This window comes from Pleurodeles waltl, chromosome 1_2 (assembly GCF_031143425.1).
Source record: "Pleurodeles waltl isolate 20211129_DDA chromosome 1_2, aPleWal1.hap1.20221129, whole genome shotgun sequence".
NCBI classification, from domain to species: domain Eukaryota; kingdom Metazoa; phylum Chordata; class Amphibia; order Caudata; family Salamandridae; genus Pleurodeles; species Pleurodeles waltl.
The window spans coordinates 513,814,826-513,842,106 of NC_090437.1; the positions used below are offsets into that span (position 1 = coordinate 513,814,826).

At 41.1% G+C, this 27,281-nt stretch overlaps 1 protein-coding gene across 33 annotated transcripts in view; it reads left to right on the top strand.

The window, feature by feature from the left end:
• The window catches only part of ANK2 (ankyrin 2), a 1,630,948-nt gene that overhangs the window by 1,425,962 nt on the left and 177,705 nt on the right, over positions 1 to 27,281 (top strand). For 27 of the 33 annotated variants that reach the window (XM_069241684.1, XM_069241892.1, XM_069241902.1 and 24 more), the window contains 3 exons: positions 538 to 663; positions 5,344 to 5,466; positions 12,584 to 12,616. In XM_069241684.1, the coding sequence (XP_069097785.1) occupies positions 538 to 663; positions 5,344 to 5,466; positions 12,584 to 12,616 (282 nt within the window). The remainder of the gene's footprint in view (positions 1 to 537; positions 664 to 5,343; positions 5,467 to 12,583; positions 12,617 to 27,281) is intronic. The other 6 variants (XM_069241797.1, XM_069241744.1, XM_069241831.1 and 3 more) reach the window with 1 other exon arrangement.

Here is a 27,281-nt window from a genome sequence, read left to right on the forward strand (position 1 = left end):
TTGCCTTGAACAAATGGTGTTTATTTTGTATATCACCATTATTTGCAAACGTCCGAACCAATTGGCATGAAGAGACTATCGTGGAGACTAGCGGTTACAGCATGTACATGGAAAAATATTGATATGGATAACTTTTCTAAAGGAATCATAATTTGAAATTGTTCTACCACCAGTTTTAAAGAATGTTAGGAGATATTACATGAAATAAAACCTAATAAACTGGTGTCTACTTAGATAGAACCTGTCCTCTCTCTGTCCTTATATTGAACTGTACGCAAATCAGTCACTGTAAAAATGTAACATGATGATCCAGATTTGCAGGATCAGGATTAGAAGAACTTTAGGATTATTTTTTGCACTTAAAAATGTGGAAATAAAACCAGTGTGGCAGAATTGCTGCATCCGCAAGTTTAAGATCGGTGTGAAATTCTAGTCATTGTTGGGTAGGACAGACTTTAAATGATAAGAAAGGTCATTTCAAATGACTGAAAATATTTAAGTAAACAAACTAATATTGTTTTCTTTCAATTTTCACAGGTACTAGAGGGAAAACCCATCTATGTAGACTGCTTTGGCAACCTGGTACCACTAACGAAGAGCGGACAGCACCACATATTCAGCTTCTATGCCTTCAAAGAAAACAGACTTCCACTGTTTGTTAAGGTAAACCCAACTGTGCTTTTCCAGGACTCCTGAGCTGCTACAGACTTTGAGAATTGTTTTTTGTTTTTTATTCTTATAGTTCAGACTCTGCACATTCAGGACTCGCAGTCCCATACATTGCCAAAAAAGACTCACCTTATAAACATTTTGCTTCTGCTTCCTATTAATTCACACCTTAGCCATCTAACATAAGAAAAATAGAATACAGCACTAAAAACAATACTGAGAGTTTTCAATTAAAGAGATTTTGGTTAATGAAATGGTAGGCACCTGTTTTGATTTGAGTACCGAATGATATAAGAATGTCAGACATTGCATTTCTTGTTGAAAAAACATACTATTCATGCACAAAGGTTGAGCAAAAGTGAGTGGAGATGGCGAGAGGTAGAAATGGTTCAACAAATGACAGTTGGTCTGTGTGGGTGAGAATAGTGCTGCCCTGTGTAGGTGGTAGAGTTTAAAATTTTAACTTCCCAATTGAGAATGTCTGAAATGCTTAATTAGAACCAGAGGTTGCACGGGGGGCCCTCCGGAACTCATTTTTGGGTATCAGCAATAATTTTTCCTCATCAGACTTTGACCTACCACAAGAGAGAAACAATACAAAAGCGGGAAAGAGAAAGAAAGGGGAAGCGAATTAAGGAAAAACAAGGATGAACAAAGAAGGTAGACATAAAAAGGAAAACGTGAAAGAGCAAGATAAATTGGCAGGAATTTTCTGGTGGTGAATGAAAGATACATGAGGTGAAATCAAGAATGTACAGCCTTGGTATTCATCATACCTCATGTTCAATAGCGCCGTCCAAGGGGATGTCTGAGCCATGCTTTAGTACCCGGCACTCATTCTTTTATACATTAAGCACTGGGTCTGACCATGAATCACCAAAAACAGACAGTTTACAAATAATTGCATCAGTACTAAAACACCTTAGTTAAAACACTTTGAACATAGAATGCTTGAAATAACTGTAATGGAGGCCCTTCACTGTGACTTACTTTGCCATAAGGAGAAGAGAAGCACTGGGCAAGAATAAGTGAGCTGTATAGAAAACATGTTGTGAGAGAATGAGTTCCATAGCAGTCACCTGGTGAAAGGGATACATATATGAACAAAATGGAAAGATTGTATTATGACTGCAAGGGAAAGCCAAGTTCATATGAACAACACAGCCAACTTCATATGAACAGCACGTTGTGGGGCATTCATCACAAAGCCTTCACATGCAATTGGAGCAGTATTTTTTCTATATCACCTGGAAAAATAAGGGGGTCAGCACCCAGCAGTAACGGAAAGGCAGACCCTACAAGTGGAAGGCACTAAAAGATAAGGGTCTGGCCTTTGACACGGGCATGTACAAGCATGGGCCCACAGTCAAACAGTAGCTACTGTCAAGCCTAGGTCCTCATTTCCTCCCAGACTTTACTGAGCCTGACAGAGTTTCAGCCCGTGTGGGGTCAGGCTCAAGTCTCAAGGCTGGAAACAGCAGTGCCACAAACATGGCAAAATTCAGGACTAGGTGAGCTAACCCTCCAGCCATCCCAAGTCTCATGTACATCCTCAATGCATGTGTGCTTGTGGTAGCTCTGAGGGCAGCATAACACACATACTGAGCATGCATAGTTTGACTGCAGGAGTAGTCAGGGCCCATGACTTTTTGTATTAATAATGGAGGCTTATTGAGTAAATGGATAAGAGGCATGCATATTGCACCATCGGCCATCAAACTGTGCCATGTCAAGTTTACCATTTTACTGATACTTTTAAAAGTTCCATACAGCATATTAGTTATTTGTAGTGCAAACTGTGTGTGTAATCTCAATACACGCCACTTTCTAATTTTCTTCAGGATGACTAGTGATATAAAATATCACCGGAGAGTTCCTGAGTACTTGTTCTTTTTGGGCAACTTGTTTTGCAACAAAATTAGCAACTGTAACCAGGTTAACAGTAGTAAAAGCCTCAATAAAACAGTTTGAAGGCAAAAAGGAGCAAAGTGTGGTCCACTGAAGTGTGGTGCTAGAATAGGCCTAATACCATAAAACAAATATGAAAATACATTAATTATACTATCTGCCTGCATGGGAAGGTACTCTCAATGACAGATGGTATCTCATAAGTTCATCAAATAGTGGCTCTTGGTAACTGATGGCATGCTCATACCTTATGTGTTTGAACCCATGAACACACCAGATATATTCAGGGAATTACAAATTAGAAGTTAGAAGTAGCTATCTTTCTGATGGATACTTCTAACTACTGATTCCTCACCTTGTGAATATTTCCCCAGGCATCACAACGTATCAGGAAACTTAAAAACAGCACTCCTGCTCATTTGCAGGTGGTGTTGTGTGGCTCCACGAAGATGTTGTTACGCTCCGGAAGTGATGAGCAGACCACATATAAGCCCCACCCAGCTCTGTTCTTTCCTTTCTTTCTGCACCTTCAGACATGGTGTGCAAGTGAAAATACGCCACCTCTCAGAAGGACAATGTTTGAACCATGTAGAGACAAAGCCATGTGTTGGCCCCCAAGTTAATGCACAGGTAGCTCGTCACCAAAGACTGACACCAATCAATCCTGATTTATTTGACAAACACATATGACTGAGAGTTTGGTGGTCCAGGTATCTCAGCAGTTTTGCTTTTTTTGTGGTTACCCTAGGGGGTTTCACTACCACGAACTCCAGATTCCACTGCCTATACAATACTCTTTTTAATCTTCTTTCCGCAGTTGTTTGTCATTCTGGCAGCCAGGCATTCTTCAAAATCTATGTAAGCTGGGTGCGGAAATAAGTTTGTGACTTGGTATGACAACCGCTGCATTGACATGCTACAAGGCAAGCTGTCTGCTGTGTTATTTGCTTTGTTGTTCGCTCAGCAAGGACTTGTGTTGAGCACTGCCAAAGTTTGTTCATCAGCTCCTTCGCTTTCTTTTTTTTAGGATGGCGGACTTCTTTGTTTAAATGTGATGAGATTGGGATGAGATTTCTTAAATGTTTTCAGCATGTTTTCACCCAAGCCCTTTGTGATGCTGCAGTGGAAATTTGGTTCTCTATTGTGATTTGCAACTCATTTTGGAAAATTTACAGTTGTCCACTATGTCTCTTAAACCTGAAATCATTTTTTTGGTTGCAATTACATCAGCTCATTGCATGAGTGAGCTGCAAGTCTCTTTGTTCCAGCCACTTTATACAACGTTCTTCCCAGGCAAGCTAGTCCTGAGAACTTGAGCGGCATTCCTGCCGAATGTCGGGCATTCTATAATTCTCCTGACTTTCTTTGCCCGCCTCACACCTGGAAAGAGAAGGAGAGACTACATTGTTTGGATCCCAAGAGAGCACTTATCTTCATACCAGGAACCATCAGGCAGCTGATCAACTCCTTACGGGCTTCGAGGAATCTAAGAAGAGCAAGTCAGTACAGAAAAGAACTCTAAGTGAAAAGTCCTCTGCCACAAAATCTGCTATGCGTTGACTAAGAAGCAACTGCCTGAAGGTTTGAGGGCTCATTCTACTCGAGCCAAGGATGTGCTTTTGCTGCGCTAGCATGCGGAGTGCCACATGAGCACAGAGAACAGGTTCACAAAGCAATGTTGCCTTGATAGTCCGGTCCATCAAGGTGGGAATTTTGGCCGTTTGGACCCGCAGAACTTTTTGGATTGAGCCATTTCACACACCCACCACCAGTGGAGGTACTGCTTTGGTATCTGCTTGGGTATCTATTCATAGAGTTAGGAATCTGTGGTTAGAAGTTTCCATGTTACTGACCTTTGATAATGCACTCTCTGGTGTATACTCTATCTAACTGCATATTCCTCACCAATTCTTCCAGCTCACATTTCTGTGGAATGAACTGTTTTCCCATCTAAAGAGTTCCTAACCTAGCGATATGCATACTGGTCACACCAGTTTCTGATGGGCTCTGAGTCTGAGAGCGTTGACAAACATTGGAAAGCAACTGATGTCAATGCGCCTGAGTGGCAATTAGATGTGGCCATGCTCATCACATCCAGAGCGAACCAACAGTGCAAAACCACATAACCCCTCCTACTAGCATGCAGGAGTAGTGCTTGTGAGTTTCTGAATGCAGTCTGATGCCTGGGGTAATATTCACAAGGTGAAGAATCTGAAGTTCAAAAGAATTTCCACAAAATAGAGAGCTACTGAAGGTGAATAGCTTGTTTGTTATTGTAATACTTTCAAATAAGTCCTTTTCAATGTGGATAAGTCTGCTTTTGGATATAGGAACTTTGATTGTAAGAACTTGAAAGAAGCCGATTTTAATGCAGATGAGTCCGGATTTTATTTTCATGAAGCCCCGCCTTTTATTGTTTCATTCTGTTACTGCATGCAATGTTGCTGATGCAGGCATACTAAAAAGCTGTCTTGAAGGTTACTTGATTTGTGGAAGGCTTGTTTATAAAACAAGACTGAGCGCCTGATTCAAATTTTGGCAAATGGGTTACTCCAACACAAACATGGCAGATATTGCGTCCTCCTTATTTCAAGTGCATTATAACCTATTACATTTGTAACATGGCGGATCGGATATTCATCATGTTTGTGACAGAGTACCCATCTGCTGAACTCTAAATCAAATCACAAGCCTTTTCAGAAGCTTTTCCATTGATTTTCCGCATTACTCTGGTCTTTCCTAAGGTTTTTCTTTTCTTTGTCCTAGGTACGGGATACAACTCAGGAGCCTTGTGGACGACTGTCGTTTATGAAAGAGCCAAAATCTACAAGAGGCCTCCTGCATCAAGCCATCTGCAACTTAAACATCACACTGCCACTCCACACCAAGGTAAGAGCATGCAGACCAGCATTTCATGTTTGCAGCAGTCATCGATTTTCCAAACCATGTGATTTATATTTGGGGAGTACTGCACATGTCCAGGTGGCTCTACCTGATGCTCCTTTCTCCAAAATGTTATGGAAGGCTGGCACCTCATTTCCATTGAGACTATAAGGCAAGATAGCCGTAATGGAAATCAGCTTGGTGATTGGCAGTGGTTGTGTCTGACATTGGGAGGTGTGAATATATTAAGTGTGTGTTGGCTGTGGCTAAGCGGGCTGGTACTGCAGTGAGTCTAGGAAATAATCAATCTTTGCCTGTTCTCAGCAACTTTCGAGAGGAGGAACAATTTTTTGTACCAAATTAAACCAGAACTTTATGAGGCTCTGTGTGCAAAATGGTCCCCTTTAAGTAAAGGAGGATTGAAAATGCCAACATTGGTGAGAAAATTACATTTGCCCATGCAGTTCAGTTTGATGCTTATACCAGTTTCTGAATTGTGTATCCAAAAGTTGCTAGCTTTCCATCCTAAATATATCTGCTCATTGTTTATGGCTCAGTTAACAGCACAGTGAAGGTACCCGTCATACGTATAGGTTATATGCCCAGTAATTGGTTTACAGTCATGTCATTGACAATGAGTATCGAGCTTCGTGTATGAGTTACATGGGAATGAAAATTAGCTGCCAGTTCTGGATGGAAATGCTATTCTAGAAAATGTCTCCTATGCCGGCCTGCTGCGTGTTGTATCCCCCCCCCCGCCCCCCTCTAGCAAGCCTCCCAGACCTCTCTTTTGAGGCAGAGAACCCATTTAAGTAATTAACGCAAAGAGTGATTAGCACAGGCTGTAAAATACCTGGATTTCTCTTCTATGTCGCAGGTTCCATGTGGATCCTCCTACCACTGCATCTTATTTTTGGACAACCAAAACTGGGAGCAGCCACACCTGAATACCTGACAACACCCTTGCTTCATGAAATGCTGCCACTGCATTTCCCAGATCACCCGGCCTTGTGCACTGGCTGGCAAGTTGCAGCAGTTTCCCTGCTGCAGGCACAAGGACTAAGGCGAACTTGAGAGTTTGTTCGTTAATTTCTCACTAGCGTCACTTCATGAGTAGCTTCTGGAATCGGTGCAATCCCTTGAAGAAAAACTGAAATCTATACACAAAACTATAGACTGCCAATTAGAAAAAATGCCCTATGCACAACAGCTTAGCTTGACAATTAGAAAGGACGTCCTACACACACCGGTATATGTTGCCAATTAGAAAGGATGCCCTATACCAAATAGTATAGAATGACAATTATGAAGAACTCGCAGTACACAACCGTATAGATTGACAGAAAGAGCACCCCACATATAACAGCATAAATTGATAATTAGAAAGAATGCCCTGTGCGTAAAACAGGACACTGACAATTTACAAGAACAACCTATGCACAACAGCATATATTAACAGAAAGAACGCCTTATGCACAACTGTATTGATGGGCAGTTAGAAAGAACCCCCATACACACCAGCATAGATTGACAGTTAGAAAAAGTGCCGATACGCGACAGCACTGCTTGACAAGTAGAAAGAATGCCATAGGAGTCACTGGAATTGGAAGAATTACTGAAACACTAAAACATGTGAAATAAGACGAGTGATAACGACTATATTTTAATATTCATTTACCTGTATCTATGGTAACTCTATTGAAGTGTACCAGAATATGTGTTTCCTTCTCCCAATTAGGCAGTATCAGCCAAATTAGCACAATTCTGCATCATGACTATTACAGACACTTGTTGACATTTTCAGACGGCTTAATTTTGCAGTCCTTCAAAACTACTGGCAATATTTTCTAAATATAGAACATGTAAAGCGAGTTTGGCAAACATTCTTAAAAACATTTTTCTCTGAATAAATCACATATTATGAATACGCTATCCAAGTATGAAAAGTTGGATGCAGCAAAATTTGTACTGGCATCTATTGGAGTTAATTCCTTTGTCAGAGCCCAGGCTAAACATGTATTTAAAAAAAGAAAAACACTATAACATAAAAGTGCAATTTTCCTCCTATCTCTTTCTTCTACCTCCAAAGTCCTTGTTATATGCTACCCCCACTCTAGCCCTTTGTAGGACACACACTACTGTGTAGCAGCCACAGGCGACAACATCACAATATCGTGAAATATTGCCACTGTATTTCAGATTTCACCTGGACTTGCCCACTTGCTGCCTGGTTGCAACAATTTCTCAGAAGTAGACACAACGACTAAAGGAGGCTTGTGATGTTGCTCATTCATTTTTCACTGATGTGAGTTAATGAGTGGATTGAATCTATCTCCTTGGAAACAACAGAAACCTATGCACAACACGATAGACTGACTATTAGAAAGAATGTAATATTCACAACAGTATAGGCTGACCATACGCACAACAGTATTGATTGACAATTCAAAGGGACACCCTATCAACAGCAGCATAGTTTGAGAATTAGTGAGAATGTCCTATACTAAACAGCACATATTAAGAATTAGAGTGAACACACTATATAGAGCAGCATAGATTGTCAGTTAGTAAGAATGTCCGGTACGCAACAACAAAGATTAACATTTAAAAAGAATATCCTACATGCAAAAGCATGGTTTGACAAAAAACAAAAAAACACCCTATAATCAAAAGCTTAGAGTCACAATTACAAAGGGTGCCATAAACAAAACAGCATAGCTTGACAATTAACAAATGGGCCACAAGACATGGGTATTGGAAGAATTACTGCTACATGGTAGCATGACCGCTAATTATTATATGTTCAGTCTCCATGTTTGTATGGCTACAGAACCTGCAAATATATGCTCCACCCACTGTGTGATCTTTTCTCAATTATGTAGAATGAGCCACATTAGCATAGTTGACCTACACTATAACCATTGTGGCCGCTAATTGGAAATTATAGACTAGTGCTTCATTTTGCACTCTGTCTAAATCCATTCCAAAACTTTCTAAATATAAAACATGGACGATAAGGATGCAAATCCTCTCCAGAATATTTTGCTCTAAACAAATTACAGGATGGCTTTGCATTGGATTACGAAAAGCAACATCACCAAACTGTCAACCTTACACACCAGTAGCCTTAGACGAATCTTTTGCATTTTCTGGCCCCAAACCATCTCCAACTAGGAACTGCTCACCAGATGCAAGCAGGAGAGCATGGACACCAATATTATGAGAAAAGGATGGAGATAGATAGGGCACACCATCAGGAGAAAACAAGAGTCCATCATAATAACAGCTCTGAATTGGACCCCTGAAGGCAAATGGAAGAAAGGCGGGCCAAAGAACCTGGAGGTGAACTATGGAAACAAAAATGAAGACCTTGAGCCACAGCTAAGGCACCGTACGGAAACTTGCCCAAGACAGAGAGAAGTTGGAGGCCCTTTATTGCTGCCTTACATGCTAGTTGGCATAGCAGACAGCAAATAAGTAAAGTCATCGTACATGAACAGAAAAATCCAAGTATGAAAATCTGAAGATCTCTAGCAACTGCAGGGGCATCCATTCGGATTAATTCCTGAACCAAATGTAGGTAAAATATTGTGTTTTTTAAAGTAGTAGAAACACTATCAGACAGTAACACTCACTGAAAACTGGACTAAACTCATTTTGCAGATAGAGATCACTTCCTCGTATCTGATATCTCTGAGGTGTAAAACAAACACCATACGCCTCAGTTTTTATGTGTACCATTTACATTAATTAAGTACATGATGTGTCATGGGAAACACATGTTCAAGTACTGTGAGGCTATATGCTAACTCCAAACGGCAGAGAAATTGCATGCAGAATGCAAATTCACAATACTGCTGGAAGATGTTAACATACACGCTGCATGGCTGCAGCACTGTACTGCACTAAGAACTAATATCAGCACTGGAACTATTTTAATTCTGTCCTCGTATTGCGCACACATTTTGTGTTTTGTGAAGGAGCAGTTTAATTTCAATGTTTCCACATTTTTCTATATATCTTGCTGGAACTGAAGGTAAACTCCTTAGATTTCTAAATACAGAGGAGCATATTTTCTCTGTAGCAGTAAATCCAGAATGTGCCCATATGAATGCAAGCTTCATCTTCAGGTCTGATTCAGTGCTAGGTAGACTGTGAATCCCTTAGCCACTGCAACCCTGAAAGTGTTCCCCTGTACTTTAGCCTGGACGGGGGTTTTCATGTGTCACATATGGTCTGTATGCCTTGTAAGAAATAGAGGACAAAGGAAACAATATTAGGGAACATATTATATTGTCCAAGCCTCGGAACACACAGTTAAGAAAACAAATGTTAGATACATTTTATGTTTCTTACTGAGTGCTTGTAAAAGAAAGAACATCTTTAAAAAGTCCTTTTTGGAAGGGGTGGAGGGTAATGGAGATATCTTCTATCACCTTAGACAGTAGTATTGGCAGCAATTGTGCAAACGGGTATTCTGCAGGTGGTGAAAGTTAGTGTTGCACAAGGCATTTCAAGGCTCCAAATTGTTTCTATAGCTGCTTGCAAAACAGGGTTTTGCCTTAGTTGCATGGGGAGCAGTGCATGTCTGGGAGTACTTGTTTTGCGGTACAGAGGTCATATGCAATGAGCTGTCCACTTCAGGAGTGTGATTTGTATATGGTTGGTCCCTGTATGGGGCACAGATGTCCCAGACAATCGTACTCAATGTCCGATACCCACAAGTCTTTCCTAGTTATTATTATTATTAAGTAAACAATACATTGGCGACTTCATCATAGGAATAAACCATGTGTAAAAAGTGACTAGTCAGAAAATTACCCACCTTCAACTGAACTCTAACTGAATCACAAACAGCATGCGGAGCAAGCAAACCTGACTCTCATATAAGAGTTTGCTCAACCTTTCATCTTCCTTTCATCCACCTATGTAACCATTGTTCCACTGTTCCATCTATTCATACATACCTTAATCCATCCTTTAACTTTTTTATCCACCTGCCCATTCAGCCATCCTATCTTCCATCCATTCATGCATCCATCTATTCATCAATTCATTCATCCATCCATTAGCTATCCAGTCATTAATGTATTGATATGGTCACCCATCCATCCTTTTACTCTTTTGGCTTCCATCCTTTCAACCTTCCGATCAGTAATCCTTTAATCTATCACTCCTTTTACCCTCCATTTTTCACCCATCCAACTATTCTGCCTTTCACCCTTCCATCCCTTCATCCTTCCATCTATCAATCCTTTGGCCCTGACATCTATTCTTTCATTCATACTTCCATCTTTCACCCTCCATCTACCGTTATGTCACCTCCCATCAATCCATCCTTTCACTCCTGCACTCATTCATCCTTTCACCCTTCTTTCCTTTCACTCTTTCAGCCTCCTTTCACCTTTTATTCCTTCTTTTCTTTCCATTTAGCTTTCTAGCTTTCACCCTTCCTTCCTCCTCCCATAGATTTCTATCTCCTATCCATTGCTTTTATCACAATTGTGTGCCGTTAAAATGCGTGTCGTTATCACGCATCCTTCACCATGCATTGCATTTACCACGCATGCGCTTACCATGAATATGCATTAACCACACCTGGCTCTACAGATTTCCAGAATCGAAAAGTGGGTAGATATATGTATGGTAAGTTAAACCCACACTATATTAACTAATTCGCACAATTCTTCCATGCTTTGTGTTCTCACAAATGATATGAGTTATGATGTTATAAGTGATATTGTAAATGCTATTATTTTAGATGGTATAAGTAATATAAAAGGTTATAAGCAGTGAATGAAGGAGGCACAAGATATAGTTAGTGTAGTGTGGCTACCGGGTTCAATATACTGTGTGCGGAGGTGTGCAAGTTGAAATAATTTTTGCTGTTGCATAAATGATAAATATATAACTAAACTAAACACACACACATACCTTAAATATACTTACCTTTGTGGTAAAGGCACGCATGCTAAAGTCATATTTATGGTAAAGGCATGCATGATAAAGGCATTATGTGGAAAAAACTGCATCATAAAGGCTGTATCCCTTCTGTCACATCCTTACTCTCTATGCTTGTCCACCATTTTCTTCATTTCTCTTTCTCTGTTTCTTTCACATGTAACCCCTTGGACAACACCCCTCTGTCATGGTTTTCTCTATCAGCATTGTTTTTGAGCATTTTGTTTCAGCACACCTTAAGGCAGAAGAAACCCGTAACCAACTACTTAACATTGCAATGGGACTAAGTTGACCAGTTCACCTTACCAAGTGGCAACTCCCCTCACACCCACCCCCTGCATACACTGCTATTGTGGGGGTTCAATAGGCCAGTGGTGTGTAAGTACAACACTCTGGATTCGTAGAACATTGAAACACTAACATTATTTTATAGGCCACAACTGCCATCCATGTGTTCCCTGAACCACTGATAATGGTGATTGTGATGTAGTGAACATGACAGTTTGTTAAATTAAATAAAAAATAAACATTGACACTGTTCTTTTAAAATACAAGTTCCATCGAATTTGAACAACTTAATTTGGTCTGTCAGATTTCCAGACTCGAAAATTGGGTCATCATTGTAAAGAATAGAAAGGTGTTACAAACCACAATCATCCTAAAACAGAAGAAATCCCATAATCCAAAGCCTAAATATGGAGTTGGTCTATGTGTGGATCTTGTAAATTTTCACTGGGATCCTGACTGATATATCTGGAGAAAGTGATAATCATAGATGTTGGTTGAAGTTTAACAGTCTATCCATTTTTTCAATATGATCAGTTTAAATGTTATGTTATGTCACCTCTGAAATTCGTTTGGCCATAGGACATGGAAAGAATCATGCAATGCAATGCATGTAAAATGCTAGAAACACACTGTGTCTATGCCTCCAACACTTCAAACCTTTGGGGTTCTAAATTCTGACTAACTGTTTCTGACACTCCCTCAGCATCTTTTGTTCTTTGAACAGTTTAATGAGTGCCGTGTTTGCTGTGGTACTGGATGATGTTTGCCTTATGTGGTACTATACTGTACTTGATCTAAGCTTGCTTTTCTAAACTCCTTTGCTTTTCCTGCTGTTTCTTTTTATCTCCCTTTTCATGGCGCTTTGGGCTGAAAGGAATCAGAGTCAGATCAAGAGCAAGATGATGAGGTAATTTTGAATAAGCTAACTCCGTTTTGAGCACTTCACTATACTATGGGTCACATCTTCATTAGTAAACAAAATGAAACAGTGAGGGACAAATAGGATTTAATGTTTTCACTGAACAATGTCAAAGTATGTTCCCTGGGGAAGCCTGGCCATTTTAGGGATAATATAAATGTTACTAGTAATAATAATAAGGAGAAGAAGAATATAGTTTTGTTCTTAGTTATTAAAAACCATTACAACCTTTATATTACATTATGATTAGAATTATTACCGTTAAGGCCTTTACATAAGGAGGCATCATCAGTGTTTAATGTGTGCAAGTGTTTGTTGTTGGTCGACACTAGTACTAATATATGGAAGCTGGAACTTAATTTTTAATCATCAGAGTTTCATCCAGAACAAGAAAGAGAGGTAGAAAGTTTAGTTGTGGAAAAACAAGCAAGATTGGAAATGGTGACAAAGAAAAAGAAGAGATGAAAATGAAGCTGAAAGATAAAGACAATGTTCATCACTCCCAGGATGAACACATTTTCTTACCACCACATGGCAGATCAGAGATGAATGTAGGCAAAATTCCCATTTATAACCTTTCCAGTAATGTCCTCTCCAAAGGGGAGATTTCATTACTTAGTAAAGGTTTATCATTTGTGCCTACAAGTGTCAGGGACCAAGTATAAACAAGATGTGAGACCCTCATTCATTTAAAGGTTGTTTTCAAAGATAGTGATATATTCACAAATTCAATGCTATAAGGGTGAGAAATAAATCTACTTTTTGCCCAAATACATCCATATATCAGCAGACTATTTTTTGAAAATCTGATCCTTAATTAATTGACAAGAATTGCGAGTAGCAGATTGTGAATTAATTCCAGTCTAAAATATGAACAATTTGAGATAATAAATTCAGTATCTTGCAATGACTAACTCATGAGTAAACAAGTGGGCAAAGTGGAAGGAGTTGTGTTATTAAACACCTCACACTATTAGAAAGAACTAATGAGGCAACTAACAAACAAGGATATTATAGGAGACTGCCCGGAGAACCCAGTCCAGAGATATGGGGGGAGGGTAAAAGATATAACAAGTAAGGGCAAGAAAAACAGCTGAATAGTAGTTACAGAATATGGTTTTTTGAACAAGAAGGGACAAGAACACCAGCATTTTATATAATGTCCAAAACCCACAGAAACCAATGCGTCTTCCTGGGAGGTGTACTGTTCAAGCACAGGTTTCATTTTTTTTCTTGAAAACATTTATGGGGTTGATTAAATAATTTTAAAAAGATTTAATGCATTTTATCAATTTAGGAAAATATAACATTCAAAACAGAACAAGATACCTTGGTGAGTTTTGATGAAAACGCAATATATACAAATATTCCATGGGGGAGGCACTCATAAAGGATATTTTGGATAAAAGAACTGAGATTAATGATGTTCCAACTGATTTCATGATGGAATTGGCCGATCTTGCCCTTTCAAAGAACTTCTTTTTAACTGAAGATTTCTTTTTTTGTGGGCTCATTAAAAAAAGTGCCCACACTTATTTTTTAACAAGTTAATCAGATGGCACTTCTAGTCATAACATCCAATTTGTCTAGTTTGTTGTAAAGAACAAAATGCTTTGATAGTGCTGTGCTCTAAGAATGAATGGAAATGTGTTCTGTCTCTGAGTCAGACAGAAGTACAGAGATTATTTCTAGTACGCAATCTCACATTGAATGTACTCAATAGAAACCTGAACCATTCAAGGGCTGTAGGTATGATTAAAGATACATAAGGGTTGCTGTTGAGGAATATCAAGAGAAATAAATACCTAACATGCAAAAAAGTTTGAGTTACAATTCAAATAGTCATAATCAATCCTAAAAGACAAGACATCTGTTAAAAAAAATTGAAAGAGACTATATCATTGGGTGGATAGTTTGTATTGTCTTCAAGCAGCTCAAACACTCCTAATAAGAATTATTTAGGCAACAGATATGAGATCACAAAATATAGTTACCATAGCACAGAGTTGGGTTCTTTCAAAACAATAGGTTTAAAGAATCAATCTTGGTATGAAGCTCTGAAGCGTAAAAAAATCTGAGGTGGCCTGTGTTGTTGCTCAACAATACACGTGAGAAAGGTCCTTATGCTTTTATTCATATAACTGCACATTTCAAGGGAACATTTTTAGAATAGATTCTCATATTCTCAATCAGTAATTATATTGAATTTCACACATAAGGATTTCAGGCTAGATGTGCATAGGTTTGGATCTGCAATTTCCTAAATGTCAATTTTTATGATTCACAATTAGAAAATCACAAACACCCATGTACTAATGTGAATTTGACACATTTTGCGATTCCCAGTGCGTCGCAAATAGACCTACCTCAGTAATAGTCATGAGGTAGGTCTTGCTTTGCGACCCTTTGGGAATCGCTACAATCACATGGATGGTGACCTGCTGGGGGTCAGCAGACAACCATGTCTGTTATTGTTTTTTCAAGACAGCACTTTGTTTATTGAAATGCAGCCAGTTTTCCTTAGAAGAAAACAGAGAGTGTTTCAACATTTTTCAAAAGAGTAGGCAGTGGTCCGTTGAACCACTGCCTGTTTTAAAAAATGTTTTCTCCAACATTCACAAATGGGAAGGGATCCCTCTGGGACCTCTTCTCATTTGCGAATGGATTATACCAATTCATAGTTAGTGGTAAAATGCAAATGTTTTGTGACCACATTTCGATTGCAAAACATTCTTACATACCACTGCGAGTCAGTATTAGGAAAGGACACCCTAAACATGCCCCTTCCTAATAGCTAATCGCGAACCCTATTTGCGATTTGAAAATAGATTACTGAATCGGAAATAGGGCTTGGTACATACTGAAAAGCTTTTTAGTGGTCGCAAATGACCCGATTCTATGAATCGGGCCATTTGCGACTGCTAAAAAGGTTTTGTACATCTGCCCTTTCAATCTTAAACTTTTACCTAACCATTGTTAAATATAGTTACTCCATGTAGAAATCAAAAGTATACTTCATGATTTTCTTGTTATTAAGTTCGATCCCGTTAGCAAGGAAAACAGCACAGTTGTTTTTAAGTTCCTGTTGCAATGCCAAGTAATTTTATGAGGATAACATAAAACTCTCAAATCAATTTAAAGGCAGCTAATGAATTAAGTAAGTGATTAATAGGTAAGCATCTAGTGGTAGTTTGTCCTGTGCCAAGTTCCTTATGATATATATTTATTTTTTTCACTGAAAGAAAACAAATGTTACAGGGACGTGATAGTTAAGAAATAGAATTAAAAAAAATAGAAATTCACTTATAAAAAACAAAATTTAGAGGGACGTTATAGTTAGGCTAACATTTTAAAAGTACAAAACCATAGAAATTCAGCAGTTATAGTTAGTTATTTTAAGTATCTATAACTTGTGTCATTAGTGCCCCCGCCATGCACAGTTTTTTTAATGAATATTTTTACAATAAATGTTACAGTGATATTATGAATGATGTTATAAAAGATGTCATGAATGCCGTACCGTAATATCTGGGGTAATTAGCAGTGCATGGCGAGGGAGCGAAATATAGTTACCTTAGGGCACCTTTCCCCCCACCCCTGCCCCGGGTGGGCCAGGTCCCGGGGGCATACTATTTTAATGAAATACATTCTATTGGGTAATTAGGAAGTGCTTCCTCTTTAGGTAAATGTACAGGGCATCTCAAAAACACTACAACAGTGACCTTGTGTGTCTGTACCTTTGCCAATGTGATTGTTCCTCGAGTGTCTTCATCAGATAACTTCACAAGGTGGAACTGCAGAGAAAACACACTTGCATCAAGTGCTTTTGGGACCGAGGGGGGAGCCCAAAGGCCCCAGTGGTCCTAGCTGGCTCCCATCTCCTGCAGGAGCTGGCGTTGCTCCAGCAGCCAAGGAGCTGCTTTAAATAGCAGCCCCCTGCTTGCGGAAGCAATGTTTTCGCTTGTAAGCATACAGGGAAAGAGATAAAAATTCAGCTTTCAGCAAGCAGGAGCTGTTTGACAGTATATATTTATTAAACATATGTAACTACGAAAAGTGTCCGAGCATGTCCTTTTGTATGTGGAGGAGTTGGTGCATTGTATATGTGGATTGCTGGGTCCATGCTCGGACCGCCACTACATTAAGCCTCAGGATTCCGGTAACTGTGTTTTGTGATATATAGTCATTACCGAGGCTCCCACAAGTATTACTATCCTCATGGAATGATAAGCGGAATTTGAAAGAAATCAAACTAAATTGGAACCAACCGAACTGCATTTGTGGCTGCCATAGGAAGTTCGGACCCTGTGTACAGCTCGAACACGCTATTGAAGAGAAAAAAAACAAACACATTTTGGTGTGGCTACTCTAATGAGAGCGAATCCTGGGATGTGCTAGGTCGAACGTTAATGTTGGATCGGGTCGTGAAACTGCAGAGTGTTTCCACAAATAATATAAGAGTTTAACTATGGAGGTTTGGAAAAAATGGCGATCAATCTGCACTAAGGTTGCCGTGTGCAGTTTGGACCATATGTGTATCATTCACACGCCCATGGGAGAGAAATAAGCATGTTTGGAGCAGCCATGTTAATAAGAGCAAACGCTGGGGTGTGCAAGCCGTAATTGTTCAAGTTGGAGCAGTTGTGAAACTGTGATGTGTTTTACGAATGACAAACAAGTTTGAATTACAGAGGCTTTGGAAAAAGCCAGGATTAAAATCAAATTGGAACATCATAAATGAGTGGTAGCACACCTCTTAACATGATGAACGATTTGCAAGCAAAAAATCGAGCATTGAGGTAGGATTACATCTGGCAAGTTTGCTTTGAGTAAAATATATGTATTGTTGCTTGGATGTGAAAGACAATAATTTATATTACTGTGAGACTTTTTTGTTATCACATGGGATCCAAGAGAGCTAAGTATATTCTCTCCCGGTGAGGATTGCAGCACTATATATTTCCAAGAAAGTGATAGGGTTTGGACCCTTAAGCATCATTCATTGTATGATTTGGTTGATGACAATATTGACAATTTTTTTGGGGAAGGCTATCAGTTTTTTCTTTCATGAGGATAACATGTGGTGTTGGAGTGGGCCAGACAGTTTAAGTGCCCACATTTGTGATACTGCGGTGTGAATGCGAGTACAGTTTATCACTATGTCTTCCTCATTAGAGGTTTAACGTAAGGAGAAATCTAGCAAACTTTTCTTTGTCCAGTCAGTAGACACCAGGGGGAAAAACCAAGGAACATCAAGTGCGGGTGCCGCACTTAAGTTATAATTGTTATATGAGAAATTTGAGAAACTATCGAAGAAGGAACTCTCTAAATGGTGGGAGATTGAGGGCCATATTTATACTCTGTTTGCGCCGGATTTGCGTCGTTTTTTTAAACGCAAATTCGACGCAAAACGAACTCCATATTTATACTTTGGCGTTAGACGCATCTAGCGCCAAAGTTCATGGAGTTTGCGTCATTTTTTAGCGTGGACACCTACCTTGCGTTAATGATATGCAAGGTAGGCGTTCCCGTCTAAAAAATGACTCAGAGGCATGTGCGCCGTATTTACGTCCAGCCGCTTTAGCGTCATTTTTTAACGCCTGGTCAGGGCAGGCGTTAAGGGACCTGTGGGCTCGGAAGGAGCCCAGAGGTGCCCTCCCATGACCCCAGGGACACCCCCTGCCACCCTTGCCCACCCCAGGAGGACGCCCAAGGATGGAGGGACCCACCCCTGGGACATTAAGGTAAGTGCTGGTAAGTATATATATATATTTTTTTTTTTGTGGCATAGGGGGGCCTGATTTGTGCCCCCCTACATGCCACTATGCCCAATGACCATGCCCAGGGGACAAAAGTCCCCTGGGCATGGCCATTGGACAAGGGGGCATGACTCCTGTCTTTGCTAAGACAGGAGTCATGTTAATGGCGTCTGGGCGTCAAAAAAAAATGGCGTAAATCAGGTTGAGGCGATAATTTTGCCTCAGCCTGACTTGCCCCATTTTTTGACGCCCAAGCTCCATTTTCCCCTACGCCGGCGCTGCCTGGTGTGTGTCATTTTTTTTGACGCACACAACTCCACAGCGCCGGCTAACGCCGGCTAACGTCATTGAATAAATACGGCGCCCGCATGGCGCTTCAGAATGGCGTTAGCCGGTGTTAAATATTTTGATGCACAAATGCGTTGGCGCAGTTGTGCGTCGAAAAGTATAAATATGGCCCTGAATCTTTACAGCAGTATATTGATGTGGAAAGGGTGCCCAGAGGTCTACAGATCTATACTATTCCTACTTATGAAGACCCTGATCCTGACATGTTGGAGGAATGGGCAGAAAATCCAAAGGAAAGTTCACTCAATATGATGAGGATATTAATTAACTATGCATTTAAAGATAGAATACAAATTTTGGAAGACAAGCTAACTACATAAATACTGACACTGGTGTGGGAGTATATATTGGAGTAATTTAGAAGCAATTTAGAGAAGAAACTGACAAAATTTGAGGAGGATATTACATCCCAAAAAACAACGTAAATGTATCCAAGATTTTAAGGACTATCGGTGAGGAAGGATTTTAACGTTTCATCAGAAATATGATTATATGTACACAGAGAGTGAGAAAGAACCAATAGCTGCAATGGCTGAGATTAACACTGGTGAATATACAAGAGAATTGGAAGAGAGTGATGTTTCCAATAGCAATCAGTCTGATGTATCAGATTCTATTTCAGTAAAAGGACCTGGGGTTGATAAAAATGTTAATAGGTCAAATTTGTTAAAACAATTTCGCCTCCTGAATCATGGTAGGACAGACCAAAGGAAAGAATCATTCCCCCAGAGAGGCAAGGGTGTAAGGCAGAATAAGAGGCAGAGCAAGAGTGATCGTGCAGCAAAGATACGAGGAAGGAAAAGAAGATCCCAGGCCAATGGGTGTAACAACAAGAGCCTGGAAAGGAATATAATGACAGTGGTAAATTTATCCAGTAGGGTATTAACTGAAGAAGAAAGAAGCCTTTTGGCATTAGGCCTATCATTTTGTCCAACTAACGCTTTAGATTATGTACAAATAAGGACTGACCTCTTCCATTTTGTCAGGAAATTGAAGTTAAAAAAAATAGTATCAGACGAGAGTGACCGAAGAACCACACGTTTTAGATAAATGGGAAGTTAGTAGATTTTGTATCTCTGATATAGAATTGTTACAGACATTGTCTATTTTACATGATGGTATTAAAGCCCATGAGGATCTGATTTTGAACTTGGATGACTTAGAAATTGAGACAGATGCATCATGTCCTACTGTTTTTAGATTAAAATAGACTTTTGTACCAGCGGTATAGTGTGAGGCCATAGAGGTCTTTGAGAGGGATGTCATTAAACAATTGAAAAAAATCAGATATGAATCGAGGAATACAAAATATGACAACCTCTCCAATTCCCAGAAAATGTCTCTACAAAGGCTGAAGAATGACTCCAGTATAGTGATTCGTCAATCTGATAAAGGAGGGAATGTAGTGATTTTAGATAAAAGTCAATATATAATGGAGGGTGAAAGACAACTAAAAGATCTTAAATGTTATATACAAGTTAAGATGTTGGATGTGAAGTCAGCTAATGTCCTCTATTATGAACTATTGTCAGATTGGAGAGAAAGAGATTTATTGAATTGGGAAGAATTCTGCTTTTTGAAATGTGATCATCCTACTATCCCTATACTGTATCTTCTACCTAAGCTACACAAAAATAAGAAAACCCCTCCGGGTAGACCTATTGTGTCCGCTATGGGTTCTTTACTTGAGAACACCTCAAGATATATAGATTATTTTCTCAGACCATTTGTGGAAGGTCTTCCGTCATTTGTGAAGGACACAACACATTTTTTAAAATTGATTGATGGTCTTCAATTTGAGGATGATTATTTGCGCCTATCTATGGATGTTGCAAGTCTCTATACATGCATTCAACATGATTTAGGGTTATCGGCCGTTAGACACTATATGAGAGCTAGATCAATATCATATTTGTTGCATACTGAGATGATCTGTGATATGATCAGTTACTGTCTCAAAAACTACTTTTTCCTGTTTGATAATCAGGAGTATAGACAGGTACAGGGGACAGCGATGGGTACTTGCTTTGTGCCTAGTTATGCGAATCTGTTTATGGGTTGGTGGGAGGAGCAGGTATCCATCAATACATCAGACTATGAGGATAAAGTAGTAGTGTGGTGTTGATATATCAATGACATTTTTGTGATCTGGAAAGGTGGTGGCTTTGAATGAGAATGAATATAACTTTCAGCTAAGTGAGCAGCATAGCAATAAACATATCCAATTTTTGGATGTAGAGGTTTATAGAGAGCATTCCATATGGAGTACTATTAAGAGCTCGACAAATTTGCAGTACTTGGGACGATTACCAGCGTGAAAGTTTGATAATGTGTAGAAGATTTATAGAATGGGGATACAGGAACAAGACCATACAACAAGCCAAAAATAAGGTAGATAATATTAAGAGAGAGGACCTCTTATATATAAGGGATGATGAGTGGAAGTCAGATGAGTGTTTGAGATTTATCACAACATACTCAAATCAGGCACATTCAATAAGACAGATCCTTACCAAAAGTTGGCACATTTTAAAAGACAGATCCCACCTTAGACACTCACATTACTAATATGCCATTGGTTACTTTTCGTAAGGGCAAGTCATTAAGAGACAATTTAAGTCACAATGTGGTGACTAGTACTCAGGATGTAAGAACATTATCAGGAAATCTGGCTGGATTTTACTGTTGTAATCGATGCAAAGCCTGTAAATACAGTGCTAATTGTACGGACGTGCCAAGTGACAAAGGATATAGGTTCCATCAGATTAGGGGACACTACAACTGCCACACACATTTCTGTGTATTCTGCTTAAAGTGCCCTTGCAATAAATTGTATGTGGGGAGCACAATACATAAGGCAAAAAAGAGAGTTTTGGATCAAAGAAGAGCTATCCGCAATTGTGATCATCATTTGCCCGGGCCAAACATTTTCATGCAATACATATACGGGATGAAAGGTTGCTTAGTTTTGTGGTTATTGACCAGATTAAGCCAAATAAAAGTGGGGGAAACAGAGAGAAAAAATTGCACATTTTGGAATCCAAATTGATTATCAGGTTAAATACTTTAAGTTCCTTGGGTTTGAATTCTAGTGAAGAAATGAACGTTCATTTGGGTTAAATAAATAAAGGTAGATGGACAAAGTTTTCAACCTCTAATGGGTAATTGTTTAGATTTTGTGTGCACATTAGGTGTGTTTATTAATTTATATGTTGTGGGGTTTGGTTTGGTTTTGATTTATTTTAATTTGTTGGGTAGATTAAGGTAATTTGGACTGTGCAAATCAGATATTACTGATATAAACATGAAGGGTGAACTTGGCTGTGGAAACATAAGAAAATCAGAGATTGTTCACTAGAACATGCATTTATAATTTGAATCATTTTGTTATATTGTAGGAATGAGCATATAAATCTGTTTATCTCTAATAAGTAGGATTACCATATAAAATATTCTTAGATATATAGTTTTCATAGCTTGGGATACTGATGGTACAGAACTACTAATACTGAAGGATATATCACGTGTGATTTGACATTCCATAATGACGACCACCTTTCTTTGTATTGTATGAATATGTGTATGTTAGTCCGTCATTTATGTTTGTATTTGTTATGGTATTTAATATGCAAATCAAACAGCCGTCCCACATGTGATCAAGGCTACGGCTGAAACACGTTGTGAGGAGGCATTGTTTTATTAAATATATGCAGCTACGAAAAGTGTCCGAGCATGTCCTTTTCTATTTGGAGGAGTTGGTGCAATATATATATATATATATATATATATATATGTGTAAATATATATATATATATATATACACACACACAAACACACACACACACATATATATCTTACTGAGTGTCAGTCGCCACGAGGTAGTTATAGTTAGGACCATATTTCCATAGAATAAGTGTTTTTTGACTTGCCTATATCTTTGGTGCCATTTAACGAATCTTCATGAAATTTTCCCAAAAAGGTACCCGGTGATTCTTGTTGCACACGGACCGTTTCGTCAAGTGAGGGCAAAGAAAAGGGGGGTCAAAAAAGTTGCATTTCCCATGTAAATTACCATAGGACCTTTGAACAAGGCTAGACCCCGAACCACTGGATGGAATTACACCACATTTGGCAGAAAGCTAGCTTTTGGTACACAGCTTGTGCTGGTGGTGTAAATCTGCTTAGTAGTTTATGAGAAATTAAAGAAAATTCAAATTTGTTTATCTGAGTTTGCGAATAATTTGCGAATATTCACACATTTTTGTGAATGTGCATGCAATCAGAAGAGCTGTAATTGACTGGCCACAACCTGAACAGAAAGATGCAGCCGCCATTTTATGTTACAGGAGAGGGTCCCTGGGGCTGAAAAACATAATGAAAAGTAGCATAAGGGGTCAGGGTGGTGGCACCCTTACCACAGGAGTGTGATATTGGAGTATTTGAGGGTCAAATTATTGGATTAGAAGGATTTTTCTTCACCATGCACGATATTCATGATTCATCAAGATTAATCAAGAATGAGCAAAAACAAATGTCACTGACTTTCATACACTAATTCTTTCACTCATACATGAACTCAGAGATGACTCATGAACCCACTCACACACCCACTCAGACCCACTCATAAACTCTCACAGCCACTTTCAGACCCACTCTGACTCTCATGCACCCAACCCACTTAGACCCTCATGCACCCACTCACAGACCCACTCAGACACTGACGCACCAACTCAGAGACCCTTTCAGACCCTCACACACCCACTACCCACTCAGACACTGACACAGACCCACTCAGCCCCTTATCCACCCAGTCACAGACCCACTCAGATCCTGATGCACCCAATCACAGACCCACTCAGACACTGACACAGCCACTCAGAGACCTACTCAGACACTGACACACCCACTCAGAGACCCACTCAGACACTGACACACCCACTCACAGATCTACTCAGACACAGAAGCACTCACTCACATATCCACTCAGACACAGAAGCACCCACTCACATATCCACTCAGACACTCAGGCACCCACTTCCACATCCAGACAGACACTATCACACCTAGAGACACCCTTTCACACCTGATCTCACACAAAAAGAGGCAAACTGTTCGGCTGTGCATTGGTGGAGGGTTAAGTGGTTATGGGTGTTGACTGCAGGACCTGGCTGCGGGGCATGGCTTCAGGCCAGGCCCTTGGGCCAACCCTCACTGCGCATGCCTTTTGGCATGTGCTGCATGGGGTTGGCTAGTTTTGGGGGTTGGCTGTGGCCAACAGGTGCTGTGCGTGGCCAAAGGTTGTGCATGGCATGGGGTTGGATTGTTATAGAGGTTGGCCTCAGGGCATGGCCATAGGCCAGGCTCTGCAGCCAACTGCTGCTGCGCAAGGCCTTTGGCTAGATTAATGTACAGTAATGAAAATAATTATACATTAAAAAAACATAGACATTTACTGAAAAAAACAAAGGTTAAAAGGACGTTATAATTAGGAAACAGAATTTTAAAAAAACATAGAAATCCACTTAAAAAAAAAAAGGTTACAGGGGTGTTATAGTTAGGTTCTGAATTTACTCATACAAAGCCATAGCAATTCAGCAGTGATAGACTTAAGTTAAGTATTAGCTCATGCCCTAAGATAACTATAACTTGCGTCCCCGCCATGCACAGTTGTTTCTTCAAAGATTTGGCTGCTAATATATCTGATAGAAACTTCTAGTTGCATATTCCTTACTCTAGAATTTCCCCAGGCATCAGACTGGATCGGGAGATTTTTCTCCGAGCAGTACCCCTGTGTGCCATCAGGTAGCTTTGGTCAACTCCTCATCCATCGTTGGTGTCGTGGTCGCCGTGATGACGTTGGGGTCATGCATAGGTGCCGCCTTGACTGGATGACGTCAGGTCTTTTCTTTCCACACCACCAGTGGATCCGGAGAGAACTACCCTGGTCTTTTTTGACAAAATGTTGACACTTTTGTTGTCCTTTTTTTGTGTGTGAATTTTGGTGCATCGAGGATGTCCCTCAAGACCGGGTTCAAACCATGAGTAGACTGTCACCACATGATGTCGGTGACGGATCTCCACCAGTTCTGTTTGTGGTGTTTGGAGCGCGACCATGTCCCGAAGTCGTGCTCCGAGTGCCGGGCCATGCACCTGAAGACTTTGAGGGAGCAGTCCCTAAACTCATAGCGGCCCAGCACTCGACTCCACATCGCCCCGGTCCCCCTTGAGAGCAAAGTCTCGAGACTGCTCGCGAAGTCACCACCACTCGTTGTCCTCCAAGTCTTCGGGTCACTCAGGAAAGAAGAAAAAGAAGTCGAAGAAGGCTAGACATTCTTCGACTTCACCCCATCGCTTGGCAGATGCGATTCAGGACTAGCGTCAATGCGCCAGGCCTCCATCCGCAGAGCCTACTTCTGGGTCCTCTCCCCACCTCTCCGAATTTCCAGCAGCCGGAGTGACCCCTGCCCAATTAAAAGAGTTTTATGAGACCATGCGTCTTATATTTGGGCAGTCTGATCCCCGCTGCGGTGCCCCTCGGGGCCAGGGGTTTCGTCTGGGGGCCCTTCAGGTTCCACGCCGGCGGCTTTGGTCTCGGTCTCTGAGGGCCCCTCTGGTCATACCATTGTGACCTTCCCCAGCGCCGGCTAAGTCATTGACACTCCTGACGTCAGTTGGGCCAATGATCGACGTTGGCCCAGTTCTGATCCTCAATGACCCAGAGCCGGAACAGCATCGGCCAACGCTGCTTCTGACTTTGAGGGGGCCTATTCACCCCAGGTCGGTTCAGACCCTTTTTCCTATGGGAATGAATATGAGGAAGGATTGGAGGGGTCGCTTGACCCTTAAGAATACCATCTGATTGACCCTAAGAGTGACTAGGCACAGGGATTGGGCGAGGCCAGTGGTCTGGATACTTCTCCAGACACTGGTATGCTTTCTCCTCCTACCGTGGCTATGCCAGGGGGAGCCTCCTATTCAGTGGTGGTCAGTAGGGTGGTTGAGGCCCTGGACTTCGAGCTGCCCACTGTGGCAGTTACGACTAACCGCCTAACGGAGGTGCTTCAGCCTGGAGCTTCCACTTCAGAAACCCCACTCCCATTCAATGAAGCCCTCACTGATGTCCTTCTGGGTACTTGGTCCAGAACCAGCACAGGACAATCACCCTCTACCATCGGTCCAAATGACCTTAAATTCCTGTCCCAACATTCTACGCCTGAAAGCCTTGTCATTCAGGCTTCCTCTTCTTTCGACGCAGTCCCTTCCACTCCCCCGGATCAGGAATCAAAGAGACTGGACCAACTTGGGAAGAAGCTATTTTCTTCCTCCAATCTGGCGTTGCGGTCAGTGAAACTGCATACCTTTTGGGCCACTATACCCATTCATTGTTGCATATACAGTTGCGCAGGTCTTGCCGCAGATACCGGAGGAGGCCCGGGCTATCATCTCTCAAGGTGTTGCTGATGGGAGATATGCAGCAAAGTTCACTATTTGCTTTGGGCTGGACACAACTGACTCTCTGGGTAGAGCGGTTGAGTTGACATTGGCCTTGAGGTGCCATGCCTGGTTGAGGACATCTGATTTTTCGGGGGATGTCCAACAAACCCTAATGGCCCATTGATGTCACCAGTCTCTTTGGAGACAAGGAGGACTCGGCGCTTGAGAGGTTCAAGGAGTCCCGGACTACGGCTCGGTCCCTTGGCCTTTTGGCTGCCCCTTACCCCCAACAGTCCACCTTTCTCCCCTTTTGTGGCCATTGAAGGGGGCTCCCTGTCGTGTCCCTTTCCCAGCAACCTTGCCACCCACACTACTCAGCCCATGCGTGGCCGGGGAAGTGGAATGCCACGGGCTCATGGGATGGGGAACCAAAGGTCTGCCCAGTCCACCCGACCCCTTCTGCAGCCTCCAAACCTTCCTAGTCTGTTCCCCTACCTCGGACCAGTTGGAGGTAGGATCTGCCATCACCTGCCCACTGGGAATCCATCACAACAGACAGGTGGGTTTTGCAGATCGTCCCAAGGGACTACTCCCTTCCCTTTGAGACTGCCCCTCTGGCCATGCCTCCATCCTACGGCCACTTACCGGAGGATCATCTGGCAGGCTCCGCGAGGAAGTCGCAGGTCTCTTGGACAAGAGAGCCATAGAGAGGGTCCCTGTGCCAGAAGTAGTTTGTGGTTATTATTCCCACTACTTTCTGGTGCCCAAAAATAGCAAGGGCTTCTGTCCTATCCTAGACCTTCAGGCCCTCAATCTCTTCCTCAGGAAGGAGAAGTTCAAAATGTTCACTCTGGCCCAGGTCCTGTTTGCCCTAGACCCAGGAGACTGGATGGTAGCGTTGGACTTTCAGGATGCTTACTTCCATATACCCCTCCTGCCTGCCCGCAGATGCTACATGCGATTTGTAGTAGGCCACGAGCACTTTCAGTTTATCGTTCTCCCCTTCGGCCATACAAGCGCCCCTCGGGTGTTCACAAAAGTGATGGCAGTGGTTGCAGCTCATCTCTGCAGATTACGGGGATCAGTCTTCCCCTTCCTCTTCGACTGCCTGT